Source organism: Malaclemys terrapin, chromosome 11 (genome assembly GCF_027887155.1).
Source record: "Malaclemys terrapin pileata isolate rMalTer1 chromosome 11, rMalTer1.hap1, whole genome shotgun sequence".
Lineage (NCBI taxonomy): Eukaryota > Metazoa > Chordata > Testudines > Emydidae > Malaclemys > Malaclemys terrapin.
This window is the reverse complement of record NC_071515.1, coordinates 61,700,560-61,726,618: the sequence shown is the minus strand read 5'-3', so window position 1 is coordinate 61,726,618 and position 26,059 is coordinate 61,700,560. Positions and strand designations below refer to the sequence as shown.

General features: G+C 41.1%; 1 protein-coding gene across 1 annotated transcript in view; it reads right to left on the bottom strand.

The window, feature by feature from the left end:
• The window catches only part of DARS1 (aspartyl-tRNA synthetase 1), a 68,582-nt gene extending 43,707 nt beyond the window's left edge, over positions 1 to 24,875 (bottom strand). The window contains exons 1-4 of the mRNA XM_054044132.1: positions 24,640 to 24,875; positions 22,778 to 22,835; positions 14,217 to 14,309; positions 5,957 to 6,059 (exon numbers count right to left, since the gene is read on the bottom strand). Of these exons, the coding sequence (XP_053900107.1) occupies positions 5,957 to 6,059; positions 14,217 to 14,309; positions 22,778 to 22,835; positions 24,640 to 24,705 (320 nt within the window). The 5' untranslated portion in view covers positions 24,706 to 24,875. The remainder of the gene's footprint in view (positions 1 to 5,956; positions 6,060 to 14,216; positions 14,310 to 22,777; positions 22,836 to 24,639) is intronic.
• Between the last annotated feature and the right edge of the window lie 1,184 nt (positions 24,876 to 26,059).

Below are 26,059 nucleotides of genomic sequence, written 5' to 3'. Positions count from 1 at the left end.
GTGCCAGCAGCTTAAATCATGCTGATAAAGTCAGAGGGGAAAAATAGTCGTCACCAGTAGTTTTATACTCCCATTAACTCATTCAAACATGGCAGGGTGTGCAACCCTTTCATTATAATGGATAGGGCCACCAAATTCATGGTCCATTTTGGTCAATTTCATGGTCACAGGATTTTAAAAACAGTAAATTTCATGGTTTCAGATATTTAAATCTGAAATTTCATGCTGTTGTAATTGTAGGGGTCCTGACCCAAAAAGGAGTTATGGGGGGGGGGGTCTCAACGTTATCGGGGAGGGAGGGGTTGCGGTACTGCTACCCTTACTTCTGCACTGCTGCTCGTGGTAGCGCTGCCATCAGAGTTGGGCAGCCAGAGAGTGGCAGCTGCTGGCCAAGAGCCCAACTCTGAAGGCAGTGCCGCCACGAGCAGCAGCGCAGAAGTAGGGATGGCATGATATGGTTGTGACACTATATATTCATAGAAATATTATTATATATAGAATCATAGAATCATAGAATATCAGAGTTGGAAGGGACCTCAAGAGGTCATCTAGTCCAACCCCCTGCTCAAAGCAGGACCAATTCCCAGCTAAATCATCCCAGCCAGGGCTTTGTCAAGCCGGGCCTTAAAAACCTCCAAGGAAGGAGACTCCACCACCTCCCTAGGTAACGCATTCCAGTGTTTCACCACCCTCCTAGTGAAATAGTTTTTCCTGATATCCAACCTGGACCTCCCCCACTGCAACTTGAGACCATTGCTCCTTGTTCTGTCATCTGCCACCACTGAGAACAGCCGAGCTCCATCCTCTTTGGAACCCCCCTTCAGGTAGTTGAAGGCTGCTATCAAATCCCCCCTCATTCTTCTCTTCTGGAGACTAAACAATCCCAGTTCTCTCAGCCTCTCCATATATATATATGATATGATTATGGCATAACTATGATGTATTTTATGCAAGATAGGTCATGTGAGATATTGAAAAGCTTATGATTTACTGAATATGGTTATCCTATTTGTATGCATGTATCATTTTGGTATCTGAAATTAGGAATATGGTCTATGCATCTATTACAAATGTGTTTACACCTGGGGAATGCCTACTAGGCAGAATGCAATCAGTGTAGAAAGTTGGCTGGGAAGGGCCATTAGAGAGAACAATAGGTCTTAGAAGAAGCTAATCTCCCACCGGGGAGCCTTCCTGAGGATGCTACAAACAGCCTTTGAGTCATGGCTGCTGTGACCTTACAGAGATATGTGACCAAGTCACCTGGTACTGGACTCAATCTTGGAATACCAGGGTTTTTCCACTGACCGGGTGTGGGAACCAAACTTGGAGACAAAGGATTCCCGCCATATGCATAAGCTATTTAAGGCAGGGGAGTGACCTCATTGTGGTTCTTCACTGACTTCCTGCCCAAAGAGACTCTGGGAAAGACCTGAGGAACAAGGACTGAACGGGGGAAAAGTGCTGGACCCAGGCTACAGAGGTTTCTAGACTGTGAAAGGAATACCTGGGGTTTTTAAGCTGTAAGCATGGGAAGCTGGCCCCTTAAGAATCTCTGCAACTGGCTTAAATCATCATTTAGGGTGAGAAGTTTCTACTCATATCCAATCTCTTTAATATATTAAGCTTAGATTGCATTTTTGTTTAATTGCTAGGTAATCTGCTTTGATTTGTTTGCTATCCCGCATAATCACTGAAAATCTACCTTTTGTAGTTAATACATTTGTTTTTGCTTTATCACAAACCAGTTTGGGAGAGTTATAACTTGGGGCAAAAAGCTATTGTATATTCCCTCTCCACATTGAGGGAGGGGACAAATTTCATGAGCTTACGCTGTACAGATCACTGTGCAGCGCAAGACTGTACAATTTTGGGTTTACACTCCAGACTGGGGTGTGCACTTGAGTAGCTGGGCAGTTCCTTAGCTGAAGCCTTCCCATGCAGAGCTGATCTCAGCATCTGTATACAGCTGCAGCTGGGTGTGTCCCTACCTGTATGTGTGCTGGAGGAAGCTTGAGGGCCTGTCACATCAGTGCAGTGTAAAGGGAGCCCAGGCTGGTGGGTCAAGAGGGTTCAGTGGTACACCAGTTCCAAGTGGCACCCCGGGGGAACCCATCACAACGGTATTCCCACCCTTACTTCTGCGCTGCTGCCTTCAGAGTTGGGCCCTTGGTCAGCAGTCACCCCTCTCTGGCTGCCCAGCTCTGAAGGTGGCAATGCAGAAGTAAGGGTGGCATGGTATGGTATTGCCAGCCTTACTTCTGCACTGCTGCTGGGTGGGCGCCCGGCCAACAGCCAACGCTCTCCAGCCGCCCAGCTCTGAAGGCAACGCAGAAGTAAGGTTGGCAATACTCTGATCCCCTTAAAATAACCTTGTGACCCCCCTGGAACTCCCTTTTGGGTCAGGATCCCCAATTCGAGAAACGCTGGTCTCTCCGTGAAATCTGTATAGTATAGGCTAAAAGCACACAAAAGACCAGATTTCATGGGTGGAGACCAGATTTCACGGTCCATGATGTGGTTTTCATGGCCATGAACTTGGTAGGGCCTTAATGATGGACATAGGAGCAATGCTGAAGAAGAGACCTTTTCCCTGTAGTGGTCTAAGAATAGATGATAATGAATGATGTAAAATGATTCTAATTCCATTTTGAAGGCATGTGATTTATTTACTCAGCTAAACTCAGCTCAGCTGCATCATTTAATTGCCAGCAAAAAAAATTTTAAACCCATTTTTCTGGCTGGTTGACTGAAACAGAGGGGGGCCAAGTTACTTGACCAAGGTTACACCAAGTCAGTAGCTCATTTTAAAATTAGAACCTAGAGTCTTTTTTTTTTTCACTGCTAGACCACATGGCCTCCTGTGGTACAAACTGAGAAGCAGGGGAAAGCCCAGCAAAGAATTAAAAACAAACAAAAACAAACAAAATCAGCACCACCACCTACACCCTATACCTTCTGGGAAAAATAACTCGCAAAATATTTTGACTATAAGTTTTAACAAATTACTAATTGCACTGGTTAACACCCTTGTTGGCAGTCTCAGCAGAGACTTCTAATGGAAATAGCAAGGAGACAAATACCCTCCTTACTCCTACCGAGGGTCCACTCCAGGAATGGACTGAGACTTTTTGGTGGGAAAGTTAGGGGAAGCTTGAACTGATATTGCCCATGGCACTGTTTGTTCTCTGGACTTCAATTCCAGGGCTGTTAATCCAGCATCTTTGACAGGCACTACATTGTTTTCAGCAATTCATTAATTTTTTTACAAAAATTAAAAGCAGAAGTGTATCATAGATCAATTTACAGTTGTTCAATCTCTTTTTAAAAGCGGAGATTAGATAGATATTCCCTTTGTTTAGAGAAAGACAAATATTGCATGAAAGCTGGAACATTTAGAATACAATATATTACCAGTATGTTAATACTGTTAGACCACAGCAGATTATGAAAGTTCTCATTTTTCATATGTCAATACCAAAAAAGAGGAACTAGTTTGTTTACTGCCTCTGGGAATTTTTACAAGAATCTCGTTTATCTGGTATTAGATTATCATAGGTTCTTTTTGTAAACCACAGATGTGTCACCAGATGTTTAACACAGTTCTTGGACATATGCAAGCTTGCAGACAGGGGAAGCAAGGCAACTCAGAGTCAAGAGTTATGGGAATTCTTTCATATATGTGAAAGTACTACATGAATGCTGAGGTCTACATGCTGCCACAGGGGAAAAAGGTCAACTTAAATCTTAAATATTTTATGAGATAAAGGATATTTCATCAATTCATATTTGGGTAGGAAAAGACAAGTTGAAGGGAAGGAAAAAGACATCAAGAAAGGTAGGGAAGCAACATGGTTATTATTAATCACTTATGTATAGCATTACATTTACAAAAGGTAATGGTCACTGGCCCAAAACAATCTTAGCTGGCATAAGACAATGAAGACAACAGTTGAAGTAAAGTAAGATAAAAAGGGATTACTGGGAGGAGAGCAAGGTATGAAGAAGTCCTGGAATGAGTTTAGCAGGGTTTACGAGAAGGAGATTGGGAATAGAAATGAGGATTGGAATTGATGGAGAGGAAATGGCAGACACTTTGAAGCATAGGGAGCAGTATGAATGAAGAAAAAGATAAAACAATAAGCAACAAGGAGCAGGTAGAGCATAGGAAGAAATTAATAAAGTGAATGGGGTAAGATTATGTATGACCTTGAAGGTGAGGACAAGGTGCTTGAATTTCATGTGGTAAAAAAAAAAACAGGAAGGCTGTGAGGGATGAGAGGAGAGCGGTAAGAAAGTTACACCAATCAAACAACTGACTTCCAGAGCGTAGGTAAAATGGTTTTGAACGTAGGGATAGTAAGGGAAACGCAGACAGTGCAAAGAGGAAGATGTGTCAGGATTTAGCATGAGAATGTACATGGGGGAAAGAGAAGAGGGAAAAATCAAAAACGATATGGCATTCTGAGCCTGGGCAATGGGAAGAATAGTGGAGCTGTATCAATGGTGATTAGAAAGAAGAGGAAGAGACAAATTGGGAGGAAAATAAGAAATTCAGTTATATAAAGATAACAGCAAGACATTCAACAGGAGATGCCTGAGACAGAGCTGAAGATGCAAAACTGGACAAGGCTGGATGCCAGGACTAGAAGGGTTTATGCAGGATTCATTGGCATAAAGGAAGCCACTAGAGTGGAGATGATCATATAAACAGCATAGCAGGAGAGAAAGCCCTTTTTCTTTCGAAGTATCCATTAAGTGCTGGGAAGAAACTAAACACAGACTGTCGTATGGAGACACAGAACACTTCACTTTGGCTCAACACCTGTAAACATCATGTATCCTGCTGGTAGTGCCAACACTAAGTGCCGCCAAACAAACACACATTGCTGGCTCTGTTTTCCCGTTGCCTTGCATCTAATCACCAGAAGCACTGTTCTAACCTTCTAACTCTGCTTCTGGGAGTGTATGGTATAATGAATCCCCCTCCTTCCCCTAACACATCAAAGGCTTTCACACTCTTACAGCTAATTACTGGGGGGCTACATTCCCAGTCACATGGGTAGTGCCAAGGACTGAACAGCAGCACCTCAAGTGCCACATGTTAAACATATTATTGATTGGTTCTATATCTTAACTTGTGGACATTCAGCTAAAAGACTTGTAAGTACAAAAAGTTCTACTATAAAATCACCTTTTCCACACAGACATATAAAGTAGCAGATGACCCAAAACTTGAAAGTCCAGTCAAGCTTAAGAAAGGAGGGCAAGGAGAAGAGACCCCTTTAGCTCACATTCATCATTTTAGCCTTAAGAAGAATACAAGACATAACTAAATGTAAACAGCTGTAACACACTTGTTAATTGGAAACAATCTAATCATTGCCAAAAAATAAAAAAATAACAAAAGAGCACAGCTTGAAAGGGACAACAATAAAGAGTAAATTAGACCAATTAGGTTCATAAAAACAACTCTCAACTTTCTCCCGCTCAGTAATCAATTTGCAACATGGAATTTATTTCAAATAAAATGTAGTTCAGAGCTTATATTTATTCTAGTTAAAAAACATTCTACTAGGCTGCAGATCTGCTACTTACGGAAGATAAAGACTGAGCATGTGCACATACCCCCGCCCCTCCCCGCAACACAAAATTTAAAAAGTGACCCACTATGCTAAGCCTGCCAGGCTTTTTGTTAGCTGGCTTGGAAGTAAACGTAGGTTGTCTGTGGAGAAAGAATGCTGCTTCAGCAGTTCAGAATGAATTTCAAGCCTCTGTTCTATTTTATCTTTTGTAAGTGTAATGTATTCAACGCAATAGTGAACTGACAATTTAAATAACTACATTTTAAAACAAACGAAGCATTGATGTTAATGTGTGAAAACGGTCCCAACCCCTTGGAGTCATGGTTCCCACCATTGTTTACTTTGACAACAGGATATAATTGCTTACTTACTTGGCAGCAAACTTTACCATCTGCTTGCTTGCATGGTCTCCCACAGCCACAAGAGCCTGGACATTAAACTGCTGCTGACGTAGGACTAAAAAACATTGCTTTCCTGAATAAAAGGAGAAAAAAATGCAGGTGTATTAAGGCCAAGTTACTCAGGATCTTTGTGAATGAGAAATGTTTTACTACTTTAAAATTAAGCCTGAGTTTTAACACAAACAAAACAAGGTACATATGCACGAGCATCCGAAATTGCAGATAAGCCAGAATGATCTTATCTCTAACGTATGGAAAAAAAACCTTTTTCTATAAATAACAAAATCTGTTTTTAAAGCAACTTGAGTAAGATCACTGATATTTATATAAGATAGAAAGCTAGACTGAAAACTACAAATCACAAGAGGTCAGAATGGTTGTATGAATAACCACAGAGCATATCAGTATTCACTGATCTTTGATAAAGTTACCCTTTTTAATTTTCTGACATTTATTTGTGAGAACGACCCTACTGGTGCAGTTGCCTTTTGACACTGCTTCTAAATCTTAATTATTTTTAAATACCAGAAGTTTATTCATAAGTTTTACTTTTCCTAAAGTTTCTCCCACTTTTATTCCCCGAGGTTTCACTTTACATGAACCGCAGGTAAATCAAGCGTCTTCTCTAGTCTATATCACTTTAAAATAAGTCAAACGAATAGTCTCTCTCTCCCTCCCCCCTTCCTAAATTTATTCAGTTACTGCCAAAATTAAAGAATAAATGAAGTGAAAGGCATCTAGGTCACTACAGACTTGCTCTGGACAATCACTGAGAGCAAAAAAGTCTCGATTTTATATCATAGGGATTAAACATCAGCGCGCGCGCGCACACACACACACACACACACACACACACACAATCAATATTGATTCTGGAAGAGGACAAGAACCTAAACAGTTAAAAACCTGAGGGAAATTCCTAGAAGATCAATTTATTAAATCTGGAATTTAGGGAATAGATAGCAAGACAACGGTAGTAGTTTGCATAGAGTACAACAATGCAGTTTGTTGATTTCTGAAATGCGTCTCTCTCGCTCAGTGAAGTGAAACTCACTCAAACCGATTTAACTGACAGTTGCAACAACCTGGCATTTCTTTTCACACTTCTAATGAAAATTTACTGAATTTAATCTGCAGCAAAGTTTATGATTTTAATTACATTTTGTTCAGACACAGTGTTAATAACACACATTCCATTGTTTTAACATCCCTTGACAAGATGCGTCAACACCCTTTTAATACTCAGCTCTGACTCATAATGATCCATTAAAATTGTTGAGAGTGCACCTGCTAAAAGCCAGATGCTTCCCTAAAAATTGTCACTGTCAGTTTGTTGGTTACCTACATTGCAGAACACTAAAATCAACACATTGTCTATATGTAATGGGGTTTTATGGCTTGCTGTACCCCTAAGGGCAGCTTATCAACAATAGGAACCCTTACTGGTGTCCCTCTGCTTTGTCCACCATGGGTTTCAACTGCCTGGATTCTTAGCTGGTAACTGGTGGTGTGTTCACCTAACTGTTTATGATAGTCAGGAACCTACCTTACTTTCCTGTATGGTTTCAACTGTCTCCAACCTGGTACTTATCCCTATGACTAGTCTGATACCTGGTGAACATACTATTCTGACACCTCAGTAATGGATGAGCCCACAATCAAGGTACACTTTATTTACAAAGGAAAACAGAGGAAGCATATAAAGGGAAGGGGAAGATTGATTTGGAGTGGGTACATCAGTAACACCATATAACCCACAAGTAACACTATCCCATAGGGTGGACTTTCCTAGAGTCACAGGTCCAGTTTATTCTACGCTAGTTGGCTCCTTAATGTGGAGGAACCCACATATCTTGATAAAAGTACTTGTCCATAATATCTTGGCTACAGCAATAGCACACACTGATCTTTCGTGGGGAAAGCCTGTGCATATCAAGTGAAATGATCAGTTACCACTAATACGTTAGTGTTCCCTTTGTTGTTAGGGTCTAAGGACAGAAAGTTAATACACACAAAAGATATATGGGTCCCTTGTTTTGGATGTTAAGTGGGCAGATGGGTAAAGTCTTCTGAGCTAAACATTTGGCACAATCCTTAAAATATTCCTCTACGTTCCTTGCTAATGTGGGCCAACAGAACCTTCTTCTTACCATCTCAAGTATCTGGTCTATCCCAGAATGCCCTCCATCATGCAAGGACTTCAAAACCAGGTCCCTGAAATCTCCTGGCAACACTAGATGATGATAATGGTGAAGCAAGTCCCTAGTCTCTTGACATAATAGGCCTCCTTTCAATGTTTACCAGTCTCTCTCAAGATCAATTTGATATCTGGATGTGCATTCTGTATGATATTCACAGGTCTACCTAGCCTTTTGGCAATCAGGATCACTTTCAGCCTAGGATTTCTAAAGCTGGGCACTGGTGGTATCTTCCTGGTGCAATCTGTGTAATGAGGTAAGATCCAGGTGGGTGGTATTTGTACACCTCAGATATCGCACCAGGAGGGGCTCTAAGCATGTTGATAGCCCTAATTTGGTTCACGACTGCATCAATAGGCCAAGTCTCAGTCATTTTACACAAAGCTCTCACTCCAGCATCTGGGATGTCAATTCATGGTCTGGCAACCTCCCCTCAGGTGCCCTTCAGGATAATGCATCAACGTCCAAGTTCACATGTTCTGGAAATCACAGGTGGCCAGTGCTGTTAATCACCTAAGCTCCATGGCATCCAAACGGGACTTCAGGATATAAAGTTAAAGAATTGTTATATGTATGGACTGTGAATTTCACTCCATAGAGATAATTGTGGAATCTCGCAGTCACAGTCTCTCAGTCACCCACTTTGATGCCAAGAACTCTGGACAGTTCTTCTCTGACAATGCTAGACTCCTACTAGCATAGGCAACTGGTCTCCATACATTTGGATATTCTTGGTAGAGAATCCTCCCAGTCCTTCCATACTAACAGCCACATGTAGCAGATACCTATTTTTTTAGTATCACAGAAGCATGTATCAGTGCATCTATAACATCCAAAAAGTGTTCTTACAATCAGGAGTCTCCCAGTCTCCAAAGGGTTGACTCTGTAGTAGTTGGCACCTACATGCAGAGCCCGACCTTTTCCTTTAAGATTTCATTTAAGGGTCGACAAACGCAGAAAATCCTTCTACAGATAGCCTATAATAAACTTTAGAACCTCAAGATTCTTTCAAGATTTTGGTCTTGGACATGTCATCATAGCTTTCAGCTTATCTGGATCTGCAGAAACTCCATTTTGAGAGACAATGTGCCCTATATACTTTACTTTTTCTTGACAGAACTGGCATTTGTTTAGAGAGTTTCAACCTTTATTCCTGCAGGCAGTCCAACACTTTCCACAAGGGTTCTTCATGCTCTTCCAAAGTGTGCATGAACATTACCAATGTCATCCAGATGCACCAGGACTTCCAGAAAGTTCACATCACTAACCATTCGCTCCATTAGCCTCTGGAACGTGTCTAGGGCCCCTGATATTCCCTGGGGCATTCTCAGAAATTCGTAGAATCTGAGTGGACAGACGAAGGCTGGTTTCTATACTGGGCAGTTCCATGGGTATCTTGATAGTATCCGCTTCTCAGATGCAAAACAGAAAAGTGACAGCTTCCTATTAGGCAGTGTAAGGCATCATCACTCTTGGGGTAGCATACTAGCCAGGGATTGTACATCTATTCAAAGCATGTTAAGCTATGCACGTGCATATATCCCCATTCTTTTTTTCTAGCCACAACAAATAGGAACGGATAAGGACTTCTGGAATTCCTGATGGTTCCTGCGGACTTCCAACTCCTAGATACATTTCTGAACATTTTCTACATCAGCAGATACTAGCTTCCTTGATCTCTCAGAGAAAGCCCTATCATCATTCAAACAAAAGTGATGCTCAACTCCCCTAGCACAACCCATGTCCCACTCACAAGTGGAGAACACTTGGGCTCTCTGCGCTAGTTTCCATTTCAATCTCTTTCACATTGGCAGAATCAGGGAGTTCCCGAAGTTCAACATCTCTTGGTCAGATATGAGTATAATCTTCCTGCTGGGGACAGGATGGGCTGTGGTTGCAGCCAAACACCTGTGACTTAACACAGTTCTCCAGGGGACAGTGTTTGAGTGCTTACTTTCATTAGCAACCAGTAGCTTTACTGACATTTTTGTATGAGATGACATTTGGTCAAAGCTAATGGCTAATTACAAGAATAATGTCATAATTTTAATATTCTGAATTGCACTGCATATACAAATATTCTCAGTTCAAATTATGCATTAAAGGACTTCAGAATTATAACTGCAGATTTAATTTGCAATAACGTAGCTCTAACATGCAGCTACGGACAATTTAAACAAGTCTCAATAGGTAAATGGAGAGCATCTGATACACATTTTGTTTGAAAGAAACAAAACAGTCAATGCAAATATGAAAGTAAAACAAGCACCTAATAGTACTTAACGTTAACATCGCAATGATGTGAACACTAAAGTCTTTTTACCCTATTATGTTGACCACAGAAGTTCTACTCAATGTACTTGAGATTTTCAGAAAACAGATCACAAAAAAATTCCATACCTCAGGGACGGAAGGCGAAAACAAAGGAGACAAGTAGGTATGTAGGGATAAGCTTACTTGTGTGTAACACAAACAACATTAAGAGACTGCTATAAATTAAAGTCTTCACAGCTTTACAGTTAAACAGAGCACTGCAGAGATAAATGTACTGTGGTTTTATTTATAAAATATGCCTTCACAAACTAACAGTACAAAGACAAATCTACTTCTTTTCAGTGATATATCTATATCTATCAAAGATAATCTTCCACAGATAAATTATTCCTATTCTACATCCATCAAATACCAATGTTTTGTAAGTGTTAATTTTTACTAAAAAAGGAACACACCACTATGGAGTTGCAAACAAAGAAAGGTGATCAGATAAAATAGATATTGAGAAATGTTGGTTTATGGTTTAAGAAAAACACACAGTTCAGAACAGATACATAGTAACCATACTAGTAAATATTTGCGGAGAGGACGGTAAACTAAATAGGAGGACATTGATTTGCACAAGTTAGAAACAAAAATCTAGCAGTTTTACTAAAACCAAAAGTGACAAGTTGTTTGCTACAGACTGATGGGAGGCTGCATTACAAAATGATTCCAATATTTTTGTCACGACTAATGTTGGTTTGGCTTGTTCTTATACTCCACAAAATGTTCTCTTTTCTCATATCAACTATTTCTAATCACACAAATGATAAGTGATCAAACAAATTTCATTGCTGGGGATGATTAAAACAGCACAGTTAGAAGAAAATAGGAAAAATCTGAACTTCTTCCAAAGGGCTAAACCATGTGAAACAAAATATCAAAGAGGAGTCGTGATCATATCTAGTTCAAGATTAGATGCCTTTTGAGATGAGACAAAGGGAAAAGGAAAGCATCAGGATGCAAGAAAAATATTTAGGTTTATAGTTCTTTTCATGTATCAAAATCTTTTGATGTTCCTTAAAACTTAAAGTTCATGAAGAGCTTTAACAGCCTACATTCAATCACTTTCACATGTGGAAATAAGGTTTGTCCCAGAATAAGAACGTCAGTGTTCAAATCAGATACTGTTATAGCCAAGACAAAGTCTCACTAAAAGATATGAGTAAAAAATAATACAGGGCAGCCCAATGCAAGAGATCCTACACAAGGAAAAAGGTTTATTTTGAACATTTGTTAGTTGATTGGAGTTGTTAGTTGGTTGCAGTAGGGGAGAGCCTAGGATTTAACTCAGCTAGCTCAAACATATTACCTGCCCTGTCTAAACTAGGATTTTAAAGCATATCTTTTTTCCTAGTGAAAATAAGGCCTTAATATCTAAGATGCTTCCCATATAAGATGTTCAGGTCTCCATCAGTGTAGCGTGGAAAAAAAAAAAAAATCTTGCAATAAGCTGTGCCAAAAAATCTGGTTTCAATCTTGTAAGGTGTCATATTTTCTTATAAGCCTCTATATAATTACTGCATCTCTCAAAATAGAACAAGGGCTGCGAAAAAAAATTAAATATTTTCTATTAAAAAAATTGAATGTTTTAATTTTTACCTAGGCCCTCTACCCATTCTCCATTGGGGGAAAAAAAGTGAGAAAAGGAAGGGGGAAATCAGAACCAGAAGAATTGACAACTGACCATTTTTAATTTTGTTTTGATGAAAAAATTTCAGACGTTTTCCACGTTGTTCAAAAAGCCATTTTTCTTTTTAGACAAGCTTTTTGATTAATAAATTTGACCAACTCTAAATGTAACATTGTATTCATTTGTGGATATAGAAAGACAAATAATAAATTCTTCTCTTCACTTGTGTTCTTCAACTTTAAGGACCCAGGACTTAGGGCATAGTTATGTCGGTGTAGCTAAGTTGGCATAACTCCATAATGTAGATGCAGCCAACACCAATGGAATGGGTTTTTCTGTTAGTATAGGAACTCTACATCCCTAAGCGAAGTTAGCTATGTTGACATACTGCACCTACACTGGAGATTAGGTTGGCAATGCTATCATGGTGCTGTCTGCACCCAGATTGTCCCACACAGAATTCTCTCACCCCACACCTGGATCCCCCCTGGTTGAGCCTGCCTGCTCCACACCTGATGCACCTGGCGCAGAGCCGTGGATGTTTCTGGGGCAGGCCCAGGCCTTGTGCTGTATCAGCGTTGGGTGCAGCCTCACTGCTGAGTCTGTGTCCTGGGGGTGGGGAGGCTGCAAGGTGACCTCCCACGTTTGTGCAGCCCCTCCTCACTGCCATGCTGGAGCCTCTGCATTTATTTATTGACTAATAAAACTTGCAGAATTTTGCAGCATTTTAAAATTGTGCGCGCAGAAATTTCAATTTTTTTTTGTCGAAGAACACACTCAGGAATACAATTATAGAACTCAAGACAGATCTCCCTAAATTTAACTTTTTAAAATGAGAACAAATTAAAACTTTTAAAAATGATATAAAGAGAGTCTAATTGTCTTAAGGTTATTTTTTGATCTGAGGGTAGGACTCTGACAAAGCAAGAGAAACCAGAACAAATTCTCTCTCTCTTTTATTATCTCCACAGAAAGATTAACTAAACTGGTTTCTCAGGGAATTTCTTGGACTGAACTCTTCTCCCCTCTTTGCCTTCTGCATTTTTTCCTGTTCTCAGATTACTATCATGTGTAATTTCTGAGGACCGTTTTCTTTATGTTCTTTACTCACCAAATCTGGGGAGGACTATCAATTCTCAACAGAATAGACAAAAACAGCTGAAATCAACCCAACAGTTGTCAGTGTCTGATGTAACCTGAAGGGCCAAAGCCTATTTCAGTTTGCACATGGCAAACGGTTCTCAAGGGAGAACTACTGGTTCCAGTGAAGAAAAATGGCCGTCAGCCTTGTGTGACAGCCCATAGTACTCAGGACCTACAGAGGACTTTCCCTTTCTCTCAGTTGAGAAAGGTGATTTTTTTTTGTTTTAATTTGAAGTTTTTTGGTAATTTGAAACTAAAATGGTTTTGTTTTCTTTAGAGGACAAGATGGCAACAAAAACTAAGCCATACGTTAATTATTCAGTTTGCTGAGTGATTTTGGTCTATGCAGCGATTCGGAATGCGATTCGGAACGCGATTCAGTTTTACTTAGAAATCTGAATGTTTATGTAGCCGTGAAAGCATGTTTTAAAACAAATTTCTAAAGTTCAACTAAAATAGAATGACTAAGATTGTCTTTTTTAAAACTCTTGGATACCGTTTGCCTATGAAGTAAATTTAGTAAAACCAATGCTACATACAGCAAAATGTGTTATTTCAGTACAGATTCCAGTTTAACAAAGAACAACCTCAGAGTCTCTCTTCTCCCAAAGATTTTAAGGGGGAGAGGGAGAGGGCGGTGAGAGAGAGAGAGAGAGAGAGAGAGAGAGACTACCACTGTCTCAAATTATCACTCTGGGCAGCAAGATGGCAGCTGCCATACTCTAGTTTGTATTGTTTTTACGATAACTAAAATTTAATGTGAAATAAGTGCCAATAATTGTTTTGAAAAAGGATAGTGAAACACTGGAAGTAAACTGGTATTTTCTTGTGAGACACACTTTAGAATGTTACTTCTCTCTGATGAAGGAGACGTAAGGAAAATACAAAATACTCAGTTTATTGTAATAACAAAACAAGAAAAAACTTGGATGCATCTCACCTTTAGCTCTGCTTGTATGAATCCTGCCACGAACCCAAACCACTTCATCAGCTTTCTCTACTGTCAAGTCATTTATTCGAACCAAAACTCGATCTGTATCAAATGAAAAAGTTATTTTGGTATGTTGAGCTTAATATAAATATTGTTTGTCATTGCATTCTGAACACTAGACTTCTCTACAGTACTTGCTCATCTTTGTATGACAAAACCATTACTAATTAATGGGTGTTAAAAAGCATAAAAACACCACAATCCCATTTGCAACATGCCATGAATTGTTTTGATCAACTAGCTTTAAGATGGTTCAGGCTAGTGTATAGGTTGACTTGTAATTGTCATTGGGGACAAGGTCTAAATGAGTTTAGAGATTAGTAGAGTAGGTAGAAAGTCGTGCTGGACATCAGTTTCTAAACTCTGTTGATTAATTAATGCTTTTACAGCTCTTTGGAGACATAAAACCTTATGAGGTAAATTATTTTGCAGGTGTACTTGCAAAAAAGCATGAACCAGAAACACTACAGAGCTATGGATTCATAAAAAATTCTACATGAGCAAACCCAAACTTATATAACTCAATACTGACACGGAGGGCCTAAATAACTTCAAAAATATGGCCCAGGGTGCTGTGGAAGAATAGGGCTAATGCCTTGCAAGTGCAATCTTTGTGTAACATACAGTCTTTTACAGGTCTGACAATGATCGCTTAGAGTCAGAATTCCCACATTATACTTTGGGAGTTAAGTCCGTTGATCCTTTCAAAAACCGCACTAGACGTGTTTCTGCATCTTTAGGTGCTTAAATATCCAAAGAGGCTGAATTTTTAAAAAGTATGTCTACACAGCCCGGGGGAGTGAGCCTCCAAGCCTAGGTCGACAGACTTGAGCTAGCACGGCTCATGCTAGCACTGTAAAAATAGCTGTATAGACAGCACTTTGAAGTTGCATCTCAGGCTCTCGAGCTTAAGGAGGGGGTGGACTTCAGAGCCAGAGCATCAGTGCAAACCACACATTCAAAGCACTGAATATACAGCTATTTTTTAAGTTCTAGCCAACCGAGGCTCACTCACACCGGCTGTGCAGACATAACCTACAAACCTAGAAATTTGTATACCATCTTTGGGCTGGTGCTGAAGTGCCATGTTATATTAATTATAGCCAAATGGAGACTGGGAAATAGAAAGGAAAAAATTCCAAGAATGAAGGAAGTGACAAGGAAAACCAAAAGCCATTCTGAAAATTAAGGCTTTGTCTAGATTAGGATTTAAAGATGCGGTGTTAGATCACATTAGCGAACATACGCTAACTAACATTATAAAGTCCAAGTTCCTCCTAGGCTTTACCAGCTTACTATGTGTTATACAGTACATTGTCTACACTAGACTTTCATAATGTGTTCATTAACATGGTCTAACGATACAAGGGACATTCATAAAGATAATGGTTTAAGTGTCTTGATTAAAGTGCAATTTTGGAAGCAATGAATATTGCTTTTAAGTTTTAAGCCATCACTACTTTGGAATGAAGAATGGAAAGTCAGTTAAGAATGAGAACTTAACTTACTACATGCTTCTGTGCATCTCCTAAAACTCTAAAGACCGACCACATGTATTTATTTTTTAAATTCCTATAAATGGGAATTGTGTGTGGTCAGTCAAGGGCAGAATAAGGCCCATAAAGCAGCATATTAAAGTATTGGGGAAAATATTTTTAAAATAAATCCATAGTTAAAGGGATTAACTAACCAGACAACTGACATTTCACACTGCCGCAAACAGTTAATACGGTAACTCCATGAGAATAGATTTATTTCTACCTGTCTTCTCAATTGTACTTCTTCCTAATTTCTTGGCTGTAATTTTGCTGAATAATGTTGAGCACTCACTTATTTTTAAACAGTATCTAATGTTCAGTTACGGTATAAGTAACCTTTTATAACCCAAAAATTCTAGCAACAACAGCTATTCATTCATAGTTGATATGTGGTTAAAACCACTATTCATTAAAAGGGATAATAGTTTTTTCTTCACAAGAGAGATGTTATACCGGCAATCTAAGGTAACACAGAGCTCCATCCCTGCTTCTAGGATTCTCCATTCAGTGGGATCCACCTTTTTCAAATACCAAATTTAATTTCCCTAACTAGAAACTCGATCATCCCTACTCCGAGTTTCTCTTTCCATCAGAACTCTCCCATCGCTTGCCCACTCAAGGTTACTGTCCACCATTCTGAACTCCTCTCTGCCTTTGAATACCTTTCACAACTTGCCTGCAATGGTATTATTCTCTATTGGGTTAGGATTTAATTTCTGGGATTTAAGTTTTTGGTTTGGAAAATCCTTTTTTCTTTTTGACATTAAGATAGTTCTGGGTAACACATAGGTCATTTCACCTAAAATTCTGTTAGCAACACATTCATAGTTGTTTTGCAATTAGCACTACTCCCCCAGATAGGAAAGAACTAGTCATTCCTTTACAAATAATAGACACATAGAAACAAAGAGCTACAAAATTAAAGCACACAGAGGACTCAGATGGAAAATCTACTCAGCTGGACAGGGTGTTATCCAGTAACAGCTCCCTATCTTCGCATTTCAGCATTGCTATTGCAAATATCCAAGTGGTACAACCTCTAGTTTCCAGCACTTCTAAAAGTTTGATATTTAGGCAGAACTAGAATTTTGTTAATTTAAAACTGCAATGTTTCAAAGCTACAACTTTAACATAAAGACAGACTGATGTGTCACTCTTTTTACAAATATCTAATGCATTAGACATGACCAGCAATCTGCATTAAATTAACATTTCTAAAAGTTTACTGTACACAATGGTCCAGCTTTCAGACAACTCACATTTTGCTATGAATTTTTATATAGTTTAAAAATGAATTTGAATTATTTCACCTTACACAGAAAGGGTTATAAAACAAGATCCAAAGAGAGGAATAATAAAGAAAACTATTTTTCCAGAAGTAAACACAGCTACTTTTGTAGCTTGTTGCTTCTCTAACATTTATAAAATTCACCCTTCTATCCTCTCTCTGCTAACATGCTGATTGTTCATGCCAGGATTTGTTCTTGCCTTGCATGACTGTAACCCTGACCCTCATCTCTCTTCAAGGCATCCAAGAAGTTGTAGCTAAAACAATCCTTCCTTCATGCTGTTCCAACTATGTCCCCTCTCTCCCAGGAGTCACTTTAATGGCTGTCTTTTCCCAGATCAAACTCAAGCTCCAAGTCCTCACCTTCAAGGTGCTACACATTTTTGCTTCTGCCTATACGTCAATCTTTATTTCTATCTACTGTCCTGTTCACTCCCTAAGCTGTACCCATTCTTTTCACCTTGTTCCTTCTGTCTCTTCCTCCCACTTGTGCATCTATGCCTTTTTTCTATACTGTGCACTACACCCAAAACAGCCACTTCCTTTTAGGGTGACAAAAATCCTCACCTGTTGTTCAAAACACTATTAAATTACCTATTATCCACTAAGTCCACTCCAGCTTCTCTTGTAGCTGACCTTATTCTAAACAAGGAAAAGTTTAACCAATAAAACAAGCTGTATCAACTGTACAAGTCAATCTTTATTGTAAACCAAGCTCTTTCATTCCCTCCTTTATCAGTGTTTGTCCAATTTAGATTGTATATTCCTAGAGGCAGGGTCTGTGCCTTCTGATATTCCTATGGTACTGCATAAATAAAAAAGGCAGAGAGTGGAAGATGACTTATGAAGGTTGAGTAGAAAAAGCTGAAATTCAAAGGCTGTAAAGATGCAAGTAGTTACAGCAAAGGGAAATGGGCTAAAGGGAGGGAAAGTCAATTGGGTTTAATTAGCAATCATAGCCTGAAGCAGACAGGAAAGATTCTAAAGACATAATTTAATGGGATGTGAGAACATCAAATAGCCGCAGGGTTGCCAACATTAGCAGAAGAGAAACTGAATGTATAGAGTTACAACCAGGCCATGATTGAAGGAGAAGATGAGTTTGAGATTAGTGTAGCAGGGAGGAATACCTATGAAAATGTTGTGTGAAGTAGCAGAACAATTTTGACTTAGATTTGGGGAGAAATAGGAATCCATGAATATAGTGGGATGATAATGGTCCTGTTTCCTAGACTGGGAGAATAAATTGGCTGTATCATTCTGCACCTTTCGGGCTAATTGTCAAGTGACTAATGATTTTGGTTACTCAACTAAGATGTCTCAAAACTTGGGCACTAAAAAATTGAAGTATTCAAAATCACTTTTGAAAATTTATGCTACTAAATTTAAGGAGAAGCAATTTCATTAAACAAGTTGGGAAGTGACTGAGGGTCAAAGAAGGATGTATTCTAGTAATGTTCCAAGATAATGAACAAACGTAGAGACATGAAATATGGGGGAAAAATATGTTTGGGGTCAAGGGAGCTAAGTAAAAACCCCAGTCAAAAACAGCCAAAGACACAAGCCAAAAAGGACTTTTTAATCCAGGTGAACAGACAGTTTCAGAATCTAAACTTAGAGTGGGAAGTTAGTGAGGAGTTAGAAGCCAATGGATAATATGGACAAAAAGAAAGTCCTTGACCTAATGGTGATAGTCAAGGTTAAAGATACCATCACCCCCTCACGAGGAGAGGGCCAATTTCTTTGGTTCTTGACAACAACCTAAAGGCACTTCATAGGGAAAAGTGAAATGAGACACAGTGGAAAAGAAGTATTCAAAGAGGAGTGTGCTGGATAAATAGCATGAGCAACAGTATTCAATGTCACACAGATCAAGTAGGATGTGTACAGACTAATCCATAATGAGAGGCAAGGAAGAGACAGTATTAGTACTCCACAGTTTACCATATTAAGACAATTAGATGTTTTTATACTGTGCCCTTCCAACACATAGTGATCACCAAACACTTTATTTAAAGTACAAAAGCTTTTAGCAGGGAAGTGACAACATGGTTCAATTGTAGGGAGAATACTGTAGAGCAAACTACAATTGTAAGGACCTGTGAGAAGATCTGAACATGTAGACAAGAAAGTCCGTTTCCACTGTTTTTCTTTTAAACGAATATTGTTTCTCCTTATAAATCCCAACTTTTCTCAGGCGCGTTGGTTCTGTGGACCTTGTAATCTGAAGAAAACATTTTCAGATAAGCATATACAAAATGTCCTATTTTTCAGTGAGGCAAAATCTGCAAATCCTCAGACTGGGATTTTAAAAGTAAGAGAATTTCTGGGGGTGAGGGTGTTAATTTTGATGAACTAAACCAAGTTTTCTTTTTTCCTACTTGAACTCATCTACTGAAGAACTACAGCACTGGGCACTCTCCTGCCAAAGCATGGGTTGATGACCATATGACCCCATTACAGATATGTCTGTAAGACTCTTTTGGGCAAGAACATGCTATTGACCTTAAGGAGTTTGCTCTAATTTATGACAGAGGAACCCTATTCCATGGTTTGTATGTCTTCAATATACATCATTTAATCCACCTGGAAATTGATGGGTCTGCAGCTCTTCCCACGCTCTGAGGGATCATCTAGGAAATCTAGGATCACAGGTCTGCAATCTCTTCTCGTGTAAGGTAGGACAATCTGTCCCTTGTCATGCTTTGTTTATGATGATCCCTAAAAAAATCTGTTTCTCTGTAGAACGGTCTGTATTTCTTCCTGTGCTGTCTAGTCATTGTCTTTTTATTTATTTATTTATTGTCTCTGCCACTATTTTACCCAATGATTTTCTAAACAATTTCTAGAAGCTGTTTACCCTCTATGATGATTTTCCACATGCAAAGCCACATGTGCCTACATATAGCATGTTGTAATTCATGACTCTGGTTGAGAAGGGGAGTGTATCCATATGGACATCAGAAAAGAACAGTTACTATAAACTTTTTCCAGAAGGAAGCACCCAAATTATGGGCTCTCTTGTCTTGAGTGGTAGTTCCTCCAAGACTGTCAATCCATGCAGGATACATGCGGTGGATAGTGCTGATGCTGTTAGGGCCAAACCAGACTCAATTTCCTTTAAGCAATAAGACCACTCTTCTGTCAGTGGAGTCCTTTGGTAAGAGGCCTCCCTTCCTATGTTGCCACATTCTTAAATAAGAATGAGAAAGTGGCATCTACCTTGGTCTTAGATGTGTGATTATAGAGTTTCCTATCTTCTTCTGAGAGTTGTTTTCATTTTGAGGGGCTTTCCCACTCAGATCTGACTACCTCCTCCAATACCAAGTGAAATGGATTTGGACACTGGCAATGATCGATGCGGAGAACTTTTTTTTTTGGGGGGGGTGGGGGGTGGGGAGAGGCTGCTTGGTGGAAGGTCTGAAACTAGCAGGAGGGAGCTGCTCTTGGGACTCCATTGTAGTGCAAATCTCCAAACCAAGAAGCCCTGGAACACCAGATCCGCTTGCTGGGGTAGTCAGCGTCCCCTTGGAGTAGGGCATAGGCGTAAAAGCAGCTTGGGCTATGCTTATGGGGTTGGCCCATAAACATGTATCACCTTTTCTTTGTTAGTATATCCTGACATGTCAGTTCCTTGTCCTTCGGTGGCCCCATATAGTTTGTGCAGAGCTGCAACCACCAGCAGTGGCTATGGATGTAGTATCCAGGAGCTTCTTACAGCCTTTGGATTCTCTGGCTTGTAAACAGCAGCCGCACAGGTTCGCCACCCCCAGTATGTACCCATGGGTTTCAGGCAGGTTTGTACATGGGACGGTTAGCCTGTGCTGCTTCAGCTACAGTATTATTTTTATTGTGCTAGTTCAGATGAGAGTTAGCGCAAGCATGTGTATGCAAGTTGGGAGTCATCCTCCCAGCTCACAATGTAGATGTAGCCATTGATCCATTTTAGGGAGGCACTGCTTGCTGCTACTCCTGTGGCTCTTTCTCCTCCCCTCCTCATTTGCTTTCCTTGCTCTGCATTTCCCTGAGGAGAACCCACACAATCCCTTTCTTGGAGAGGCAGCAACTGCCAAGTCTTGATCTCCTTGCAGAAGAGGCAGAGATCTCCCTTTACACATTCCATTATGGAGGATGTGTACAAGGGGCAGGTTTTTCCTTTAGTTTTACTATTTTCTGCCATAGTTTCTTGCATCTAAGGCTATGAGCAGGGACTAGTCCAGTGGTTAAGGTGCTGGATCACAGGACCCCTGGGTTCAATTCCTCATTCTGTCACAGACTGTACGACGCCTTGGGCAAGTCACTTAGTCTCTTTGTACTTCAGAACCCAATCTGTAAAATGTGAATACTTCCCTATTTCACAGCAGTATTGTGAGAATAAAAATCCATGTTTGTCAGGTGCTCATGTACTGCGATGAGGGCCATAAGTACATATATCAGGGATCGGCAACCTTTCAGAAGTGGTGTGCCGAGTCTTCATTTATTCACTCTAATTTAAGGTTTTGCATGCCAGTCATGCATTTTAACATTTTTAGAAAGTCTCTTTCTAGAAGTCGATAATATATAACTAAACTATTGTTGTACGTAAAGTAAATAAGGTTTTTAAAATGTTTAAGAAGCTTCATTTAAAGTTAAATTAAAACACAGAGTCCCCCGGACCGGTGGCCAGGACCCGGGCAGTGCGAGTGCCACTGAAAATCAGCTCATGTGCTGCCTTCGGCATGCGTGCCATAGGTTGCCTACCCCTGACATAGATAGTTATATGGCTAGATAGCTGCTGCAATATCTCATCAGACTGCTTACTCCAAACCAAGGGAACAAATGCTATTCCATTTCCTAGGACTTGCTGAACTAATTTAAATTTTAGTAAGTCAATTTTAGAATAGTAACATTGTACATGGCAATTTAATTTTAATCCTGAGAAAGAGTCAAGCCTGCAGTGGGAGACAAAGAAAATCTCTTGGTTCTTCGAGGACATTTAGGTCGCTTCAGTGACTGAAAGGTCTGTCTCTACTTCCAGTACTGCAAACAAGCTGAATAGGCAGCGGGAGGATCTGTGGACCTTTCCCTGCTAAAGAATGAACATTTTAACAAATTAGGCCATGTCTACACTGCAGGGATAATAGCAGCATAGCTATGGCACTGTAGCTATGCAAACATAACCCTGTAGCAGATGCAGCCTTCAGTAACGGAAAGGTTTTTTTCTATTTCTGTAGGAACACCATGTCCCTGAGTGATAGAAGCTAGGTCAACAGAAGCATTCTTCCATCAACCTAGCTACATCTACATCAAGGGTTAGGTCAGCATAGCTTTAGGACTCGGGACTGGATTTTTTCACACTCAAGTGTTGTAGTTATGTTGACCTACATTTTAAGTGTAGATCTGGCCTGAGTGACATCCATATTTCATTGTCTAATATTTCATCATCTGTCTTTGCAGATCAATGCAAATGCTTTCAGAGCCTTTAACATTTCAAAAGCAATAATTCTGGAGTAACAATTAGAATGAATTTTTTTTGTTGACACCTGTGATGTAGTAGTATAAATGGACACGGATAGGGAGACAAGTAGTGACAAGGGAGACAGAAAAACAGTGTAGCAAAGAAGTGTTTTAGTTCAAAACCGGCACCACAAGTATCCAACATAGTATAAATTGTTTTAGAAGTTTGTTTTGTTTTTGTAACTGACCTGATTTCTCTTGTGATTGTATCAGTGGTAATACGCCATATCTCTCCTTAGCATAATCCTAAAAGGTGTTGGAGGGGACAAACAAAAAATATTTTTGTCAAAAAAATGTATACTAAAGTATGTAAAAAATAATTACATAGTCAATTGGCCCATGACAGGACAACAGGGTAATCTAAAATAATTATAGCATTATTTTCTATAAGCTTCCCTGTGTGTTACTATGACAGCCAAGATGAGCTGATGTACCACTGACAACTGCTACAAGATTAAATGCATGGGAACAGGGCATTATAAATGGAGGGATCCCAATCATGGAATCCATTTTCCCTCTTAGTCCAAATCTGCAGCTCTCCAGGGAACAAAGTAAAGTTCATCAGTTTACTGACAAGTGAACAGATTTGGCATGTTTCTTATTCTATTAGAATACTTTGGCAGTTGTGTACATTTAATTGCAGCTAATAGACGCTTACCAGTTTCTATTGTTTTTAGTGAAGCCATCCGTGCCCAGAATTAATTATGAAAGGTTCATTTTTCACATTTTAAAATTAAACAAGTCGCTCCCTGGGCACGTGTTATTGATGTTTGTTCCACATGCCATTACTAAGGGTATGTCTACACTACCGCGGTAAGTCGACCTAGGCTATGCAACTCCAACTATGTAAATAATGTAGCCGGAGTCAACATACCTTAGGTTGAGTTACCGCAGGATCTACACTGCAGGGCGGGGTGGGGTCAATAGGAGACTTTCTCCCAATGATTTACCTTACTCTTGTCCTGGGGGGTAGAATACAGGGGTCGACTGGAGAGCCATCTGCTGTCGATTTGATGGGTCTTCCCTAGACCCACTAAATCGATCACCAGTGGATGGATCTCAGAGCCTGTAGTGTAGATGTAGCCCAGGGGTCGGCAACCTTTCAGAAGTGGTGTGCCGAGTCTTCATTCATTCACTCTAATTTAAGGTTTTGCGTGCCAATAATACATTTTAACATTTTTAGAAGGTCTTTTTCTATAAGTCTATAATATATAACTGAACTACTGTTGTATGTAAAGTAAATAAGGTTTATAAAATGTTTAAGAAGCATCATTTAAAATTAAATTAAAATGCAGAGCCCCCTGGACCAGTGGCCAGGACCCAGGCAGTAAGAGTACCACTGAAAATCAGCACACGTGCCATAGGTTGCCTACCTGATGCAGTCTAAGGTAATGTTTTCTTTATATGCAAAAAGACTTTGGTTTACCACTGCTCAGCTTTGACCTGTGAACTCAAAGTGTAAGACAAACACTTTCCAGGCCACCAGGATGCTGCCATAACTCGTATTTTGGTGCAGTGACACAGTAGTGTTGATTTGGTACCTGACTGCCCCATGAGAATAACTGGAGTGTTTCTCATTGCTCGTGTGGGGACCCCGGTCGTACACCCACCTATGACACAACCCCACGAAGGATAAAAAGCCATTCGTTTGCTGGGAGCTCAGACACTAGACTGAGAGGGGCCGTATAAGCAGAGATCTCCAAACAGAGGTGCAGCTGCCTCCTTTGGGGGGGGGGGGGTGGAGGAGCCCCTGTGACAGGCCAACGCCTGAGGCTGGGCATAGTTCCTCTGGGAGCCCGAGTGAGTGCGACACGAGCACGAAGCCATCTCCCATAGTGTGAGCACTGGCTCCCCGCTCCCTACCCTGGGGGGGAACCTTAGGGACACCTGCCTCCCCTCCCCCAGGGCCTCCTCTGCAGCCAGCAGCCCCCGAAGGCCTCCCGGGGTGGGCAGTGCCCCCGTCCCTCACGGCAGCCCAAGCACCCCTCCAGGGACGGGCGGCCCAGCCCCCCGGACCCGGTGCCTTTTCCCTCACACCGCCTAGACCCACATCAGCAGGCGGCGGCTCCATGCTAGCTCGGTCGCGCTCCTGGCTCTTGCGGGCGGCGCTGGGCATCTGGCCGGTTCCTGCAGCTGCTTCTGTCCCTTAGCGGCTCCCGTACAGGACGTGGCGAACCCGCTCCCCACCCCCACTCCTCGGCTCTTGTCGCCCACACTACTCAGTCCGCTCCGCCGCGTGGCCGCACTGCTTCCGGGCACACAACGCTCGCGAGAGCGACTGTCAGCAACGGGAGAACATCTATCTGCGGCCGGGCCCTCTCAGGCAGACGCGCAAAGAGTTCTGTTCTCTCGCGAGAAGTGCGGAGGCCGCTCGCGGTCTTCCCTTCCCTCCGCCAATAGCATCTCCTCTCGCTCAGGCTCCTCCCCGCCCCCTGGGAGACTGGGGACCACCAGCCCCCCCGCACTAGCTGCGGCCTTGTCCAGCAGCCCGCCCACCGCCAGTCTACGCTCCCCGCGCTGCCCCAGCCACCGCCTCTGTACCCTTAGCGCAGGCCGGTACCTGGGGAATAGCACGCGCTGAGGCGAAGCCAGGTGCTTCCGCCTGCTGCAGGTGCCCGCGCCCAGCTGATGCCAGCAATGGAGGTTGCTTGTGCCCAGCTGTTTGGTGCCGTGGCGGCTTCGCCTCCCGCGCCCACCTCCCAGGTTTTTCCAATAAGGTTAGCACTGGAGTCCAGTTTAAATTGGAGTTTCGAGTGTCTACGTGTGGCCTAACCAAGCTCTTGCTGGATGACTGGTGTTCCTCACACCCTGCCCTGCCGTGTGGTATTCTGTGCTGGCTGTAGTCCGGTTTTGCTCCCAGCTCGAGTCCGTGTGGTAATTTCCCTTTCTAGCTCCATCTCCTAGAGTAGCAGCCACGGACTCACATATATCACACAAGACAAAATCTTTCCTCACCCCCTGAATTGCAGCATGCCGTTGGAAGGCATCAGCAAAAGGGAAAAAATCTGGTTTGTATGTAGTGTTGCTGTACCCCTGTTGGTTCCAGGATATTAGAAAAATAAGGTGGGTGAGGTCATATCTTTTACCGGGTCAATTTCTGTTGGTGAAAGAGCCAAGCTTCCAAGCTACACTTCTTGTCCTCTTCAGGTCTGGGAAAGATACTCTGTGTCACAGCTAAATGCAAGGGGAACAGATTGTTTAGCATAAGCAGTTACCACACATTCTAAGACTTGAAGAAGAGCTCTGTGTGAGCTTCTCTCTCTCACCAACAGAAGTTGGTCTAATAAAATATATTACCTCACCCATCTTGTCTCTAAAATCCCATTTGAGAGCAATGTTCCTTCTAATTTTTTACATCCATGTGTGGAATGAATTTTGTTATGTGAACCAATAGGGAGGTGATGTGTGGTGGGGGTGGGGTTTGAGGTGTGGGAGTGGGCTCAGAGCTGGGGCAGAGGGTTGGGGTGTGG